Source organism: Colletotrichum siamense (assembly GCF_013390195.1).
Source record: "Colletotrichum siamense strain Cg363 chromosome Unknown KSG_Cg363_contig02, whole genome shotgun sequence".
NCBI classification, from domain to species: Eukaryota; Fungi; Ascomycota; class Sordariomycetes; order Glomerellales; family Glomerellaceae; genus Colletotrichum; species Colletotrichum siamense.
This window is the reverse complement of record NW_023501015.1, coordinates 4,110,652-4,127,287: the sequence shown is the minus strand read 5'-3', so window position 1 is coordinate 4,127,287 and position 16,636 is coordinate 4,110,652. Positions and strand designations below refer to the sequence as shown.

Sequence of the window (16,636 nt, the reverse complement as noted above, 5' to 3'; positions counted from 1 at the left end):
GGACTGGTAATGTGAGGTTGCCGTTTTGGCCTTTGTAATTGTTATGAACAGGCGTTGCTCTCACCGAGGGGACAGATGCACTTTAGGGCGTGGGGGGGTTGGTGGAGGACGCGGCTCCTGAGCTCTATGTTGTTAGATATTGTATTGTTCTTGTACAAAGGGCTGTTAATACGCTATATGTACTCAACTGACCCATCCTTCTTGGGGTCTTTGAAAGGCAAAATTATCACAATTCGATTTTGCACCCTTTGACCGTACGATCTGACCAGCGGTAAGCGAGGCAGTTTCTCCTTGTGCCTGACAGAAAAATGTTCTTCGCCTCCTTCCTCAAAAACTCACATCTCCCACAGAAGCTACCTTCCTGAAAAGCCGCGGAGCTTAAATCGCCCTGAGATCCCAGCTCCGTCAGGTCTATCGATTGTGGGCAAGCTTTATAGAAATTCAGAGCGCGACTTCCCTCAGGGGTCTGGTACGTCTCTCGAAGGGGATTTCACCTAATCATTGCTCACTTGTCACCTCTAGGTGAAATCTTCTGCTTTGTCGCTCACGATGCCCTCGGCCACACTGTCCACCATAACAAAGGACACAAAAATGGGCAAGCGCAAGACCTGGCCCATGAAAACTGTTGGAGGAATTGCGGAGGTTTGCAAAGGTAATTTTATATCCTATTCACCACTACCTCTTCACTCTTACTTTTCCCATGTCACTCTTTCCATTCCACTTGGACTGCTCGCTTCTACCACTCACTCAACTTTTTCTTCAATCATTACTGTCGAGATTTCTCTCCCTCCTTCCTTGCATATCAAGGATACTCTTTCATCCTGTCGACTGCAGTGGATATCAGCACACCCAACTTCCTCATTGGGGATACTGCGTCTTCGACGTATAGCTCGACCTTCAGCTGACATTTTCCGACGTCCCTCGTATAACAGTTCTCATCTCGAAGAGAAAACTGCCTCAAAAAGACTCCGAGGGGCTTACTCTTGAAAATCTGTCGGCACTATCCTCTGTACTTTCCAGACGAGGGGGGCCGGATCAGCACTCAATGGGCCGGCGAAGTAAGTGCTCAAATATCTCGCCTTTCCTCTACGATGAAACCCAATTGCATTTGAAAAATATCTAATGGGCTCTCATAAGCGATACCTGAGGCAGTGGTTGCCGTCCGCGCTCACAGTCCTCATCAGCTCTCGATGATCGAGGAGGCTTCCCGCGAATCGACCCCTATGATTGCGACCGGGGCCAATGTCGATGTTTCTGCCGATCATCTTCACAACTACCCTACCGAAGACATCACTTACGAGAAGTTCGACAGTTCTGACATTCTTGAAGAGTATGTGCACCAGAACACCGAATACCGCTTTGATGAGGGTGCTTCCAATGTCGGCCCCTTGGGCCTCGGGCATGGGGACCTAATACAGAACAACGCAGACACGGTTCTGTACGGTAATTGGGAACAGGACAACAACCTAGAAGATTTCGACCGCTGTTCCAGTATGTCTCAGAGCTTCGGCATGACTCTGTACGACGCTGACTGAAGCAGCTCCTGACACGGTGATTCATTACGATATGGACGAAATGGAAGCAGCTTACCAAGCTCGGTCTTCGTCGCCGACTGCATCATGCCAACAGTCTACCGAAAAAGGTAACATTGTTTGGAACACCTCTTAGTTGTTCTCCCTTATTCCCATACAAACTGGCGCTTCCCTTATTATTACCCCTGCCTTGCATTCATCCCTGCGTTGCTCACCAACACACATGATGTTTGCATTCACCATCATCCAGAACAGATGCTGATGCCGCTTAGGTTCAAGCACTCAGAATGCTAGCTTGAAGATGGGTAGCTCATCTAGAGCGAAGGATTGGTCGATGTTCCAGAGCAATCTGGTCGACTATAGCCCGGATGACCCCAGCCCGCGACTTCCAGGCTGCTCTGCCGGCCACCCCTACAATAAGACGTGGAAACTGACGGATTCAATGATGATGGCTTACAATGCCATGCGAGGCCCTCCGTTGCTCCCGGGAAACGATCCCCTGCGTAATTGGATGGCGATCAAGGCGACCGAGTCCATGAACGAGTCCACGATGGGGTCCACAACGGCCGAGTCGTTTCAAACATCTAGAGAGACGGCAAGCCAGGGCACAAGGTCTGTGACGCAGACATCGCCGTCAAAGGATACAACTCAGACGTCTGGACTGAGTTCTGGGGAGAAACGAGAGATGGAGGATTATGCCAAGTAAGCTCCCACGTTCAGAAGAGGACTTTCATTTAACTATCATACAGGATGCTGAAGGAGGCCAACATGGCTACGAAAGAGTATGCGCCTCCTGAGACAGATCGCAACCCAGCCTACGAAGTGCCCCGTCCCAGATATCTTCACGTCTCACCCAAGTTCAACAGCTTCAAGTTTGAAGACTACATGCCTCCCGAGCTTTCTATGCTTGGATCGGCTTACAAGCAGCCATACGATACTAATCGCGACTTCGGTAAGAGTAACCTCACTTTTCTCGTGGACATAATCTTATTTGTGACAGCTGAGGAGTATGACATCTCTGATGACGAGGGTGACCCTGAATCGGGACGTGTGTCGCCGTGCACTTTCCGTCTGCTAGCTGAAGGTTGCTCTCGACGAGACCCTCAGATAAATCAAGTCTTTATGGCGGAGGATGTATGTGGCCCGTTACTTTCCCTTCCTGAGGCTCTGGCTGACTCTGTCTCAGGCTCAACGCATGCGCCCCGAGACGCCCCTTGAGGATAATGACAGACATCTCGTCATCGACCGACTTACCCTCTCCTTTGAGCTCCAGAGAGACGTCAACGATGGGGGTTGGATCACACCATGCTACTCAGTAGAATCAGAGCCCTCCATCATCTTCAGTCCTCCAGGCAATTACCACTAGACCCCCCGGGAGTGGACCTTTCTAACCTCGTCAGGCGTTACCCTCAAGCACAAGATGCGCAACTGGTGGTTCGGCCTCTTTGACCGTATGGACCCGATTGCTGCGCGCCGCTTCCGCAAAGTCCAGTTCCGCGAGGCCAACGACCCTGTTACGCCCCTCGAGACGACCTCGGTCCGCTCGGTCGTCTCCTCCAGTACCTCCAGCGAGGACGGAATCGGCAACTACAGGAAGTCCTACACCGATGCTGAGGTCCTCGAAGCGCTGCACTCGCCCACCAGTCGCCGTGTTGCCGGCGTCGCCCCCCAGAACGCCCAGCTCATCATCTCGCAGCGCTGGCAGACAGTCACCCGATGGAAGAACCAAGACGCAGAGATGACGCGTGAGAACGACAACATGCGCGGCGCCATCGAGCGCGCCAAGATGGAGCTGCGAGAGATCCGGCTGGCGGTCGACCATATCGTGCAGAAGAAGGCCGCGGAGGACATGGCGATGCGGCAGCGCAATCACAGGCGGATCCTTCGCCAGGTTTCGGCACACCTGCACGAGCTGCGATACGAGATCCAGAGCAAGTTCGACGCTCTCAAGCATGCGCAGACCCAGAACCAGAGCATGAAGGCTGAGCTGGCGCTGCTTGAATGGCAAATCAAGAATGAGTGCGCGAGGGCTGAAATGGCGAGCCCCGATGAGGTCCGCAAGGCGGTCTCGGAGCACTTTCGGGATAAGATGATCGCTCTGGAGCTTGCAGACTGCTTCTGAGAGTGAAATTCACTGTCGCATCATTGATGCTTGGCCGGGGGTCCGCTTCACTCGACCTTGTTGAGAGTGCAGACTTGCATGGCCATAGGACACCAGGGTTCTCTCTGTTTCCTCGTCTTTCGGCCGACCAGATGGTTGGTGAAAGTCGAGAAACCAATCACTACCGGATGCATTCCCGAGGGTGAGCCGAGTATTAGGTATTGCCAAGCTGGGAATTATCAATCAGTGGGACCGTTGACTAACACGGCGCGACAGGCTGAAAGCGGGATTGGCAATTGTTGACATGCCCTTTCCTCCCGCTCTTTTTCTTGTTTGTTTTGCGCAATGTTTCGGCATAGGATATGCCCTAGTTTGAGTACGATACCCAAGAGAGGTGAAGACTTCGACGTCGGAATTGCCAACTTTCCACCGGAGGAATGTGTAGATAATCAAGGATTGAGAGTATATCACGGAAATGAATAGCCATTGAAGGTTGAATGTGATGTAGTGACAGGGAGATCAATGTCTCCAAGGCGGTAATTAAATTGTACCAGAGCTTTTTGCGAAGAATCGTGAGACCCCGGAATCCCTATCCGAGGCCTATGTACACAACATATCCAGATTCTATCCTTTTTCTTTTCTTCCAGTGAGGGCCAACCCATTTTGGCCCCCAATCCGCCATGCAATAGTAACGTCATGAGAGGAGCATTATACACCGACCGGAACGCCCAGTTCGCTGTTCCGGGAATCGACACAGTATCGTAGAACATAATGGTACAAAGGGGGCTGCGGCCGCCGAAGCCTCCCAGCGGCAGGCCAGCCCCATGAAATCTTTTGGTTGGAAAGACCCCCGCACATCAGCAGGGGCCGAGTGCTGGAGATCGCGGACGAGTCAGACGGTTTAAGCGTTCTTGACAACGCCGACCTTGGCGGCGCGCAGCACACGACCGTTGAGCTTGAATCCCTTCTGCTGGACGTGGAAGACGGTGTTGTCCTCCTTGTCGGGCTGGGGTGCCATGAAGGTGGCGTCGTGCTCGTTGGGGTTGAATTTCTCGCCCTCGGGGTTGACGCGCTCGATGCCGTGCTTCTTGAGGGTGGACATGAGGATGTCGTCGGTCATCTTGAGACCCTCGTACAGGTTAACGAGGTCCTGGAGGTCGCCAGACTTCTCGGTGGCGTTGATCTTCTCCTGAGGCACCATGGAGAGCGCGCGGTCCAGGTTATCGACGCTGTCGACGAGGTCCTTTGCGAACTTTTGGAGGGCGAAGTCGCGGGCCTGCTTGACCTCGCGCTGTGTGCGGTCCTGGAGGTTGCGGAAGTCGGCGATGGTGCGCAGGCACTTGTCCTGTTGAGCGTTGCTGTATTAGCCACTTTTTTCTCGGAGAGCCGACATCGGTAGGAGGGGTTAATTGCGTATCGACGAACCTTCCAGTCAGCGGCCTCCTTCTCCTTGGCCTCGAGCTGCTTCTTCAACGGTGACTCGGCGTCCTCAGCCTTCTCACCCTCCTTGGGCGCCTCGGCCTCCTTGGTCTCCTTCTCCTTGGCGTCGCTGTACCATCTTGCGACGGCAGGCTGAGCGGCCCGTATCCTGAAAGCCGGGGAAGTCTGGAACTGGTTTTGGAAGACAGACTTGGGGGTCTGGATGCGCATGCCGGAGCGCACAGCGCGGGAAGAGGTGGCGATAGCTTGTCTGAACATTTTGGCGTTTGTGGTTGTTGGAATTGGGGGGCGCAGGAGGTGGAAGATTTAGAGGGGAGGGTCGGGAGGCGATGCAGGGACTGTCGCGTGTGCTGAGGAGCTTTTAAGAGGGAATGAAATTTTATCTGAATGGCCCTCAGTGACGGATGGACTGCCGTTAGCCCCCGGCCACCCGGGAAACCTTTGCGCCCAATCAAGTCCGGGGATGGAGCTCCATCTCGGGGCGGATGAACGGAGGGGCCGGCGGCGAGCTTTATCGATAAGAGTAGTGCCAAGGCAAGGCCAGTGTGGTTTAGCACGCCAGGCACGACGCTGCACGGTTGCTGGACCTTCCAATTGGGAGAGCGCGACTTCACCTCGCCTCCTGTCGCAAAAATATCCTCTCAGCCTTCCCCCACTGCCTAGCTATCGCCAACTCATCCTCGTACAACCCACCCACGTCGATACTCGGTCACAAAGGCGGCTTTATCAGAAACCCGCGCACTCGATCTCGGTGCTACTATTTGCTCTTGCGACGTTTCTCAGCCCTCCACAACTTGCAAACTAGACCTCGATTCGGCAGAGTAGGCGCGATGGAGTACGAACCGATGCTGTTGGACGGCGAGTCCGGGGGGCCTCAGATCAAGATTTCGGGGGTAAATCACACCGCTTCATCGATGGAATGAAGGCCGTGGTGCTAACTTTCCATCTGTCTGGTTAGGCCGACAACATCCACGTCAACTTTGACCTTTCGAACTGCGATCTCTCTTTTGCCAACTCGCTGCGGCGCGTGATTCAGGCCGAGGTCCCGACAATCGCCATCGACCTGGTCGAAATCGAAGCCAATACCTCTGTTCTTGCCGACGAGTTCATTGCCCACCGTCTGGGTCTCATTCCCCTGCATTCGAAGGATGTCAACAGCTTACTGTACTCCCGGGATTGCGACTGCGAGCAGTACTGCGACAACTGCAGTGTCAAGCTTACCTTGCACGCACGCTGCTCCTCCGACGAGACGATGAAAGTTTATGCGAGCGACCTGATTGTCGATAGTTTCAGACAAAATGGCACCGTAGGAAACCCGGTCATCATGGATCCGGAAGGCCAGGGCTCTCTGATCGCAAAGTTGCGCAAGGGTCAAGAGCTCAAGTTGTCGTGTATCGCAAAGAAGGGAATCGCCAAGGAGCACGCGAAATGGATGCCCACGGCTGCTGTCGGCTTTGAATACGATCCTCATAACAAGCTGCATCACTTGGATATGTGGTACGAAGAGGATGCGAAGGCGGAGTGGTAAGTCTCTAAAGGTTGGCAACGCGCAGTGTGTTATGGCTAAACATGTTTCTCTAGGCCTGAGAGCAAGTACGCGAAGATGGAGGACCCTCCTCAAGAGGGAGAAGCGTTCGACTACGACGCAGTACCTGAAAAGTTCTACTTCGAGGTCGAGGGCGTTGGGAGTCTAGAGCCCGACCAGATCATCCAGGAGGGAATCAAGATCATCCAGGAGAAGATGGCACTGTTGCTGCACATGCTCACCGGCGAGGCGGATGACGACGGTATGGGCGACTTTGACGGCCCACGTAGCCCCAACCTGGACATGGACGGTGGCAACCCCTGGGGACAGGACCAGGGTTACACCACCCCGTTCAACGGAGGCGCTCAAGGCTCATGGGGCGGAAGCGCGACGACTCCGTACGCTACCACCACACCCTACGGTGGTTCTGGCCAGTCTGGCTGGAACTGAGCATGATGATCCACACAATAAAGGCGTTAATGATCTCTTGAAGATGGGCGGCAATGGAGTTTTGCGAGTTTTGAGGACAGCCAGCATCAGCATGGACTGGCCTATTCACATAAAAAGACATTTGGGGTTCGCTGTATGAGTATGAGACTGGACCAGCACCTCGCGACGGGAGCATCTCAGGGGTAAGAGGGGAGACAGTTTTGATTCTTTGCCAACGTGGCTTTCCTGGCATATAGACTTGGCTCTCATACTGGCCTGGACGTCCGCGAGGGATGACGTCGTAAACTGAAATGGCGATGCAAGAAAAAACGATACAAAAGGTGAGGGGTGACGGGGCCGAAAAATACGAGTAATCTGAAGACTCCAGCCCTTCGAGGCACCTCTAATACAACTCACAAACAGCCCAAATATTTGTCTTTTTGAAGCGAAAACCAGCATCCAACTCTTTTGTGTATCCCCAAGACTCCTGTCAAAAATGCAACAGATGACCTCTTTCCAACGCCCCCTCATAACATATGCAGTGTCTAAAACGCTGAAGTCTAATGCTACCTTACTCCCTAGATGGCTTCCTCGCCGCCAACGTCAGTCACCGCTCTATAGACCTTGCGGTGCATTTCTAGGAAGACGAATGTACAGATGGTTTGGCTGTTAGATGGTTAGTCGATTGTTAGTGTTTGATGAGAGGAGTCAAAAAACTCACGGTCCAAGCCTTAAAAAACTAGGTACCCAGCCCTTGAACATCCAACCCAGGCCCTCTGCCTTGTAAATCTTGGCCAGGGTGTGCGCCAGCCCCTCCTGCGTGGTTGCGGACATGACGCGGGTCTTGATGACGTCGATCGGGCTGGTGACCGTCGCGGCCATAACACCCGCGAGGAAGCTCGCCGTGAAATGGGTGGTGAGGTTGTCGCCCATGGGCGTGTGCCTGATGAGCATGCCCTTGAAGGTGTCGTATGACGCGAGCTGGGAGGCCGTCATGGCGGCGGCGCGCATGCTGTTGGGCAGCACGCCGCGGAACCAGCTCATGATGCCCTCCTCGCGCGCCATGCGCAGCATGCCCTCGAGGGCGTGGTTGTAGTTGCGGCGCTCGGCGGCGGGCAGGGCGGCGTCCTGCTGCATGCGCACGTTGAGCACGTCGGCGGCGTTGCCCGAGATGCCGCCGACGAAGCCCGAGGCGGAGGCCATGGCGACGAGGACGGGGAAGGCCGGGGCTTTGCCGTTGTTCTTGCGGGTCGCGCGGACCTTCATCTCCTCGTAGGCGCCGAAACGGACGGTGGAGTAGGTCATCTGGCGGAGGAGGGAGGCGGAGAGGCCGTTGTAGAGGCCTGTGATGCCGTGGTTGCGGACGATGTGGGCGAATGTGCCGACCATGTTCTTTGGCGCGTCGGGACGGCGGACTTGCAGGCGGACCTATGCATTTTCTTGGTAAGTATGGGTGGTTCGTTCGGGATTGCATGTTCGTCACGGCAATTGGGGTGTTCGTGATTGTGTGCTGGTGGTGTTGTTCGGGCGCATGCGTACCTTGACTGAGACATCGTCAGCAACCTGTAAACTCCGGCATTGCGATATCGCAGGTGCTTATCATGCACACGCTTCCTCGATCACAAGCACGGGGGAAGAAGACTCACCCAGATCCAGGGGATGTGTTACGCAGGCGGCCATACTACTGGCGCTGCCTCCGAACCAAAAGGGGTATCGCATGGAGCTATCCGCCTTCTTCTTGGGTGTCGTCGTCTGCTTCTGCTGCGGCTTCTCCTGGCTATCGACTTGCACCGCCTTCACCGGCGACGATGAGGACGACGCCTCGTCGGCGGGCTTGCTGGAGGCGGCGGCAGGAACCATGTTGGCGGTGGACTGCATCGTTGCAGCTATGCGATCTTAACCGAAAGGCTCATCCCGCTGCGGCGCAAAGTGAACTTGCGTCGCGGAGAACTAGAAACCTTTATCTGAATTTGCCCAATTGATAACCGGAAAGGTTGTCTTCCTGGTGACCTATGTAGCAAGGTCAAGGTTTCTGTTTGTCGCCGATTCTAGGGCAGAACGTCACTTTCGGGGAGGGTTGCGGTGACGTCTAGCGCTCGAAAAAGCCGACTTCGGGGTTGGCGTTTGGAGAAGTTGGAGGTGGTAAGGTGGTGCGTGGGTGGAAGAAGCCGAATGGTTCGTTCGGCTCGGTGTATCACGAACTTTTTTTCCTCCCCTCTCCCCTTGGGCCTGATTAGAAAAAAACAACCCCCCAATCCTCCCAGCTCTCGGCTGTTATCGGCGCTGGACGAGCAGAAAGCTGCTGCGTCATGGGCGCTAATCAGCAGGGGTGCCATGCGCTACAGCGCCTCCAGGACCCCGGGTCGGCAGCCCGCCCGTCGCCGAAAAGACAAGACGGCGTCTGGTCCGTGCGTCCCGTCAGTTTTCTTGCGATCGACGGCGACGACCGACTTACTCAGGGCTCCAGCTCCATTCTCGGCGAAGGAGACCAATTGTCGAGTCACCGCTGCAGTTCCGGACACCTTCGAGGTGCCCGTAATGAACATTTAATTCCCGACAAAGCCTTTGCGTCGTATCAAGGGCAATTCAAAATATGCTCATCCCAAGGCTAGCAGGGAGGCAATTGCGCAGCTGCTTCCGTGGCGCCATCTGTCCCGGTGCTGCCCCTCGACAATGGACAAGCCCCGCGCTGCTGCTGTCGAGCAGTAGCCGGCGCGCATATTCCTCAGGTCAGACCAAGATCTACTCCGCCGTGGGCCATATCAATTGCTGAGCGAAGCGCAGCAGCAGCAGCAGACCAGAAGAAGAAGACGATCGAGGTCAACGGCCAGACCATTACGACCGACGAGTGGTTCAACGTGCCCAAGACCGTCGTCGACGCGGCGTCGCGCAAGCTTCACCTGCAAAAGGACCACCCCGTCTACATCACCCGGCAGATCATCGAGTCGCAGTTCCCCGCGCCGACGTACAAGTACCACAACACCTTCGACCCCGTCGTCTCGACGCACCAGAACTTCGACTCGCTGGGCTTCCCGCTGGACCACCCCGGCCGCGCCAAGTCGGACACCTACTACTTCAACAAGGAGACGCTGCTGCGGACGCACACGAGCGCGCACCAGGCACAGACGTTCAAGAAGAACCTGAGCGAGGGGTACCTCATCAGCGCGGACGTCTACCGCCGCGATGCCATCGACAGGAGCCATTACCCCGTCTTCCACCAGATGGAGGGCGCGCGCATGTGGGACCGGACCAAGGTGCCCAACGGCGACGTTGCGGCCGCCGTGTGGGAGGACGTGAACAAGCTGCCCAAGCACGGCGTCAAGGTCGAGGACCCTCATCCCGCCTTCGACGCCGAGCGGAACCCGCTGCAGGAAGGCCATCACTCGGCCGCCGAGGCGGAGGCCATCGGCGCTCACCTGAAGCGCTCTCTTGAGCTCATGGTCGTTGAGATCTTCACGCGGGCCAAGGCGGCCGCCGCGAAGGCGGACCCCGACTACAAGGACGAGCCGCTGCGGGTTCGCTGGGTGGAGGCGTACTTCCCCTTCACGAGCCCGTCCTGGGAACTCGAAGTTTACTACGCTGGGGACTGGCTCGAGGTGCTGGGCTGCGGTGTGGTGAAGCAGGACATCTGCATCAACGCGGGGGTGCCCAACCAGCTGGGCTGGGCTTTCGGCATCGGCCTGGAACGTATTGCCATGCTCCTCTTCCAGATCCCCGACATCCGCCTCTTCTGGTCGCAGGATGAGAGATTCCTCGGCCAGTTCAGGGGCGTATCAGACAAACTCGACACCATGAAGCGCTTCGTGCCCTTCTCCAAACACCCGGCCTGCCACAAGGACGTCTCATTTTGGCTGCGCGGAGTGTCGGCAGCGGGCGGGAACATCAAGGCCAGCGCGCAGGACTTCCACGAGAACGACATCATGGAGCTGGTCCGGGATATCGCCGGTGAGCGGGTCGAGGACGTCCGGCTTGTGGACGAGTTCACACATCCCAAGACGGGGAGGCGCAGCATGTGCTACCGCATCAACTACCGAAGCCTGGAGCGCACCCTGACCAACGAAGAGACCAACGAGCTGCACAACGAGGTGACCCGGAAATTGGTCGAAAAGCTAGGTGTCGAGATCCGGTGAGGCATAATCTGCGCTTGCACATCGAGCGTTGAGGGGTAAGGGGGCTGTGTAGCCAACACTCGAGCGGTCTGCAGAGACGGGACGACCCTATTGGAGTGAGTCCCTGCGAAACGGGGTCGGGATCCCTTAGCATGCCGTTGTCAGTCGTGGCTACTTCTCGCTTGGGGATGTCGTGAGGGAAAATTGCTGCCAAGGCAACGGCATGACTTTGCCCGCCCTGCTTGAGTAGCTGATTTTCTCAAATCGCGAGTATATCACGCCATGTATGATAGAATAACTTGTACTATAAGACCGCACTCGGTATTCCCAGCTGGCTGAGCGGCCTTCCGCTGTGGACCAGAGTTCACAGGGCAATCTCGGGGATTTGATAGACCCCATGGACCCGTCCACTCACAGATCTCTGTTCCTTCGATCTTGTTCGTTTGATGTTCGTTCTCGGGAAAAGATGTCACAGAGCGAGACTTCAGTGCTGCGCAGTGCCGGACCGTACAAGCCCTGCAACGGCAAGAAACATTTTGACACGGCATAGCGCCAGGCGCCCGGGCGGGCGATTCGGAAAGGCGGATCTGCCCTGCGGTCGCCCTTGTATGATTCTGCCGAGATTCTCGAACGGTGAGATCATGCTCGGATGGGAACAGAGTCAATCGCCGGGTCGCAATCTGAAGCAGTGACGCCGTGGTTGCAGATCGATTGTATCATCCATAAACCTACAATGCCCGGGCGGTGCGTTGCTGCAGTAGCGTTCGGAGGGAAAGGCAGAATTTTGGCCCGTCGTCTGAATAAGTTGGGACGGTCGTGCAAGTCAGTTTCATGCCTCCCGTGATAGGGCGGAGTTCAGTCTGTTGCTCGCAACGTATGAAAAGTCTGGATTCTGGATATTGCCAAGCTCAGCCACGCTCCCATGTCTAACATCCGGCGTGTTTTCGCTTCGGGTCGGATGTCATTGTTGGCAGGTTGCTGCTGGTTTCCTGAAGCGGGTTCCTGACGATGTGTTCAAACGGGAATGAGATGAGCTTTGCCATGCCTCAGGTCCGACTTTGCTATGGAAAGTTTATTAGCCGGTCGTCTTTCTGGGCAGGCAGTTTCCCTCGTGGCAAGGAAGGCCCCGCGATGCGTGGAGATAAGCTGCCAGGCGCATCGAGGGTGGAGTGTCTGAGAGTCTGAAGTTGAGAAGAAAACGGTATAGTAGCAAACGGTTTATGGAGAACCGTGCCCCGAGCCTAATGCTCAGGATCGCCGGACGACACTCCACAGTCAAAGGACATGAAGATGGAATTTCACAGGAAAAGGCGCTTCGGCGTTGGAGGTTGGTGAGTCTGGAGACACGGGAGAGATATGCGAGTGGATCGATTATTGATTGTCGTGCATGCGGGTTCAATGGCGAGACTCCTCTAGTTACCCGACTCGGCAACTGGTCCCTGATAGTGCAAAGCGCAAGTCAGAAGGACATTGGAGTGCAGCAGCGGTTGCGGAGCGCAGAAAGGGAAAGTCTTGGCCTAGAAGGGTGTCTGGGGAAGCCGATTGCAGAGCGAAACATCAATCTGGCAGGTCGAAAGTCTTGGTATTCTGCACAGCCTCGTTTCCAGATCGCGAGGGAGCTGACCACCAACAGTTGCCCGTAAGCTGCGTCGGGCGGGCGCCGGGCGGGCGGGGGAGAGGGAATTCTGTGTAGCACCAGATCATTTGAGTTGAGACATCGAATGTCTGCATCGCATCCTGACGAGAGGAGAGGCATTTTTGCTGCGACAGATGGCTTGGCTGTGTCGAGGGCGCTATTGACAGCAAATTTCCTTCTCATCCGTATACTGCGGAGACCAATCGTGGCTGGCGGATGCTCGGGATCAGACGAGACGAACGAGCGTGCGCTGTGGTGTCTGTTCGGCGGCGTTGGAAGGGGCTGAGGTTCAGTGCAATTTGCCCCGTGTTGGCTGAGCGGAAGGCTCTTTGTAGGGCGACTCGTACGCTGCCGGGCTGAGCCGGTGTGGGAAGATTGACAACTGGTGGGCTTTTCCGGCCGGATTTGCAATATCGATCGCGAAAGAAGGCGAGGAGCCTCGCTCCAGCTGACCTTTGAGTCATGGTTTCAATAGCATGAAGACGTAATTGCTGCGGCTGTCGAGAGGAGTTTCCATCATCAATCTTGAACCAGCCCCAGAGCGACGTGTGATGCCGTGGCGAGTTGTCGAGCCAAGACCAGCAAGACAGCCTCAGCCATCAAAAGCATCATGTCCTAAGGGTTGGGGTCTCTTTCAGAAACGACAACTGTGAGAGGGCCTTGGCGAGGTAGCCGTCGTGGTGGTCCAAGGAGGCGGCGCCTCAAACTCAACTCTATGCCGCAATATCCAGGCGTCGTAGGTACAGTGGTCAAGTGCTTCAGCGTGGTGAGGGCGATGGCAGACTTCAGGTGTCGTGTGAACACAATAACCTATCGTTACACAGCCCCCGGTCCCTCTTTGGCGCGGCGGCTTAACTGTTGACGATGTGGGGGAGCTCGGTTGAACCCCTGGGTGTCCAAATCTTTACCCCGATAGCGTGAGAGCGGGGAGATGTGTTGTCGAGTTGATAGCTGGCAAATGACAAGTGAGATAATGCTTCTGATGGTAACGTTGATAGTCGGAATATGCCCGAGTCCCGACTGGGCAAGTGCGTTCCATTGATCGCTGCAGCCATGTGCAGGTAGGTAAGCGGCTGCATATCGAAGGGTCGTAACAGAGGGTTACGAGAGACCCAAATCATCGGAAAGCGGCAGGCGTGAGGGCGAATGGGAAGCGGAGGGCGCATTCGGTGGCTGACTTGACAGTGTCTGCAGTGTACCGAGTTCCATCTCTCGAATTTGCTGTGATCGCCTCTCCGATGCCAAGATGCCTCTCGAGAATCCAGCGAGGCACAGCCAATGGAGTTGGAGGCTTCCGGGAGGCAGGGAGAGGACGGGTGGATGGTCACAAGGTGGGATGGCATCGTGAAGACGGCGATGCGCCCATGCCGCTGCGGCCAATTAGCGGGTCGGAGGCGCTGTTTCTTCGCGAGGTACCCGGGGCAGTCGGTACCTTGCGGTGCGGTTGCCGTCATGGACAGTGCCAGAAGCGACCACCGTTCTGGGTTCCACCGTTCCATTGCTGGGCGCGTGGGGGAAGGGACGCAGAGGCGCCCCCATTTCCGAGTGATGACAGGCCGGGTGTGGTGCATGGGGGAGGCCTGCAACGGCGATGCGGTCACTTTTTGCCTTTGGTTGAGATGACCTTGAAAGTTGGAACGATACTGGCTTTTTCGCGCAGCACCGCCCTCAACGTCGAGTGTCAGTCGTCACTGCTGTGGAAATTACCGAGTGAGGCGGAGAGGGCGAAATGACGCTGCTACCGTATCGACACGTTTTTTTTCTTCATTTGAGTCGGTAAATGCGTAGCACTAGCAGTGCAGGCCTGAGCATGTCCAGCTGGTCTGGGCCTGCCATTAGTTGCGCTGCTAAGGAACAGCGAGCGAGCGACTTCCGCAGTGTGCGGCAAGGTACACACAGTAATACGGATAGGTCGCTGCGCAAAGTATGGCTGAGGTGGCGAATGGCATTCTCGACAATTCGATTTCGGGTGGGGCGAACAGTGCAGTCGGCAAACCAGAGGCCTTGTCTCGACTCACATTGAACATGGAAGAGAAGATCAAGGTGGTCCAGTCCGCCATCGAACATTGCTCTTGCTGCAGCAGCATGATTACTGCGTACCGAGAAGAAGAGGGGACAAGGTAATAAGCTTGCTGACTGGATTGCTTCCTGCTGAACCTACTTCGCAGTACCCAAGAGAAATCGCCAAGCCTACTGGAGCGCGGGAGGAAAAGCATTTTTTTTTCCTTCTCGCTTTTGCACAGCCTCAATTTGCCAGCGCTGCTGTTCCCGTTCCTGTTCCTGTTCCTCTTCCTAGCAGGGGCCCTGTGCTGGACGACCAACTCTGTGCTCAACATGCTCTGTGCGTCTCTTTCAAGGTTGTTCTTGCCTTGCTGGACCCTGCTTAACTGCTGTAATTGACGAAGTACTGCCTGGCTTGGCTGACCATGACTTTCCATTCGCAAGTGACTCGACTGGCCAGCACTGCCAACGGATCTGGTACCGGTAGCCTGCAGGAGCAGCAGGAGGCACTAAGCGTATCGCAGTCCAGCGTCCAGCGTCAAGCGTCCAGCGTCTCCACCACTGTGACCCGACGGCTCAGAGGCGGCGAAACTTCAAACGGGCCCGTGAGTCCGTGTGGCCTTCCCGTTTCATCACACAGACACACCCACCCGATACAGCACCCCTCCCTCGCCCACTCACACTCAGCCATCCACTATCCAACCATCCCACACTCCGCCCGACTGGACCTGGGCCCCAGCCGTCGATTTTGTACTTTGTACCTCTGCCACCGACTACCGTTCCGCGGACCTGCACTGAGTGGACTGCACCGCCCACTGCAACCTTCAAGACATATAACCAAGACCGCCTCCCGCCAACTACCGTCACTTCTCGTTCCAGCACCAAGCAACAAACAAAACAAAGACGCACGACCTGAACCAATAGTCGCAAATTACATACATATCGAGGCATTCCACTACACACCTGCTTGCACATGAACAAGCGCACCACATCGTCGACATAAAACCACGCGAACCAACAGTACCTCGCTGTCTCGACGCAATCGCAACCAAACACAACCACACCCTACCACACATTCTCTCCTCACAACCACCAAGATGGAGTCTCCCAAGTCAGACAGCCGTCCCATCTTTTCCAGACGCTCAACTGGCTCCAACAAGTCGCTTTCCCTCGACCTCTCCTCCCTGCCGCCTCTGGTCCAGCCGACACCGCCATCAAACACCCTCCTCCTCACAAACTTGAACGACACCAACGTCTTCCGCCCTGATAACCTCCAGACTATTCGCGACCTTATCTCCAAGACGGCGCCCATTCACTCTTTCGCCCCCCTCAAGTCTTTCCGCCGTATCGTCGTCTCCTTCTTCTCAGAAGACGACGCCATCGCCGTCCGTCGCATTTGGGACGGTGAGGCTGTCATGGGCGAGCGCGTCCGCGTCTACTTCGGCCAGCCCACACCGGTCGAGGTCACCGACCGTCACCTTGCCCTCCCCGACGCTGGCAAGCTCTTCTTCATCTCTCCCCCTCCCTCTCCTCCTCACGGCTGGGAGATGAAGCTCGAGGACGCTCCTAACAAGATGGTCCACGCCGAGGATCTTGCCGAGGCCCTGGCCAAGCTTGGCCACCGCCCCTCCGGTGTCGAGACTCCCATCAGCCCCATCGACGGCTCCCACCAGACGCGCAGCCGCAGCTCAACACTGCTCTACAAGCCCGACGCCCAAGGTGACAGCCCAGATCTTCCTGCCATCTGCCTCGAGGACATGACGGACGAGCCCATGGAGTTCAGCCCGATCGAGAACACCAAGCCGATTATGGCGCACACTTCCCGCCCGCCGGTGGAGCTGATGATGGACGCATGAGAAACCA

At 56.1% G+C, this 16,636-nt stretch overlaps 6 protein-coding genes across 6 annotated transcripts; 4 read left to right on the top strand and 2 right to left on the bottom strand.

Moving 5' to 3' along the window:
• Positions 1–591: 591 nt before the first annotated feature.
• CGCS363_v003066 (uncharacterized protein) lies at positions 592–3,654 on the top strand (the record flags this gene model as incomplete). The annotated part of the gene is made up of 8 exons (XM_036634915.1): positions 592–652; positions 1,138–1,491; positions 1,541–1,642; positions 1,805–2,234; positions 2,282–2,484; positions 2,533–2,666; positions 2,719–2,875; positions 2,933–3,654. The coding sequence occupies 8 exons, from the start codon at positions 592–594 to the stop codon at positions 3,652–3,654; spliced, it is 2,163 nt and encodes a 720-aa protein (XP_036499910.1).
• Positions 3,655–4,534: 880 nt separating this feature from the next.
• On the bottom strand, positions 4,535–5,331 carry CGCS363_v003065 (GrpE protein-like protein; the record flags this gene model as incomplete). Its single annotated transcript, XM_036634914.1, has 2 exons — positions 4,535–4,978; positions 5,059–5,331. 2 exons carry the CDS (start codon positions 5,329–5,331, stop codon positions 4,535–4,537), a joined length of 717 nt encoding a protein of 238 aa, XP_036499907.1.
• Positions 5,332–5,903: 572 nt separating this feature from the next.
• Positions 5,904–7,048, top strand: RPB3 (DNA-directed RNA polymerase II subunit RPB3; the record flags this gene model as incomplete). Its single annotated transcript, XM_036634913.1, has 3 exons — positions 5,904–5,966; positions 6,032–6,597; positions 6,655–7,048. 3 exons carry the CDS (start codon positions 5,904–5,906, stop codon positions 7,046–7,048), a joined length of 1,023 nt encoding a protein of 340 aa, XP_036499908.1.
• Positions 7,049–7,605: 557 nt separating this feature from the next.
• On the bottom strand, positions 7,606–8,905 carry CGCS363_v003063 (Mitochondrial dicarboxylate transporter; the record flags this gene model as incomplete). The annotated part of the gene is made up of 4 exons (XM_036634912.1): positions 7,606–7,693; positions 7,749–8,455; positions 8,511–8,566; positions 8,674–8,905. 4 exons carry the CDS (start codon positions 8,903–8,905, stop codon positions 7,606–7,608), a joined length of 1,083 nt encoding a protein of 360 aa, XP_036499913.1.
• A 715-nt stretch (positions 8,906–9,620) lies between these two features.
• CGCS363_v003062 (Phenylalanine--tRNA ligase) lies at positions 9,621–11,157 on the top strand (the record flags this gene model as incomplete). The annotated part of the gene is made up of 2 exons (XM_036634911.1): positions 9,621–9,756; positions 9,812–11,157. 2 exons carry the CDS (start codon positions 9,621–9,623, stop codon positions 11,155–11,157), a joined length of 1,482 nt encoding a protein of 493 aa, XP_036499914.1.
• Positions 11,158–15,870: 4,713 nt separating this feature from the next.
• RCAN1 (Calcipressin-1) lies at positions 15,871–16,629 on the top strand (the record flags this gene model as incomplete). Its single annotated transcript, XM_036634910.1, has 1 exon — positions 15,871–16,629. The coding sequence occupies one exon, from the start codon at positions 15,871–15,873 to the stop codon at positions 16,627–16,629; it is 759 nt and encodes a 252-aa protein (XP_036499911.1).
• Positions 16,630–16,636: the final 7 nt, after the last annotated feature.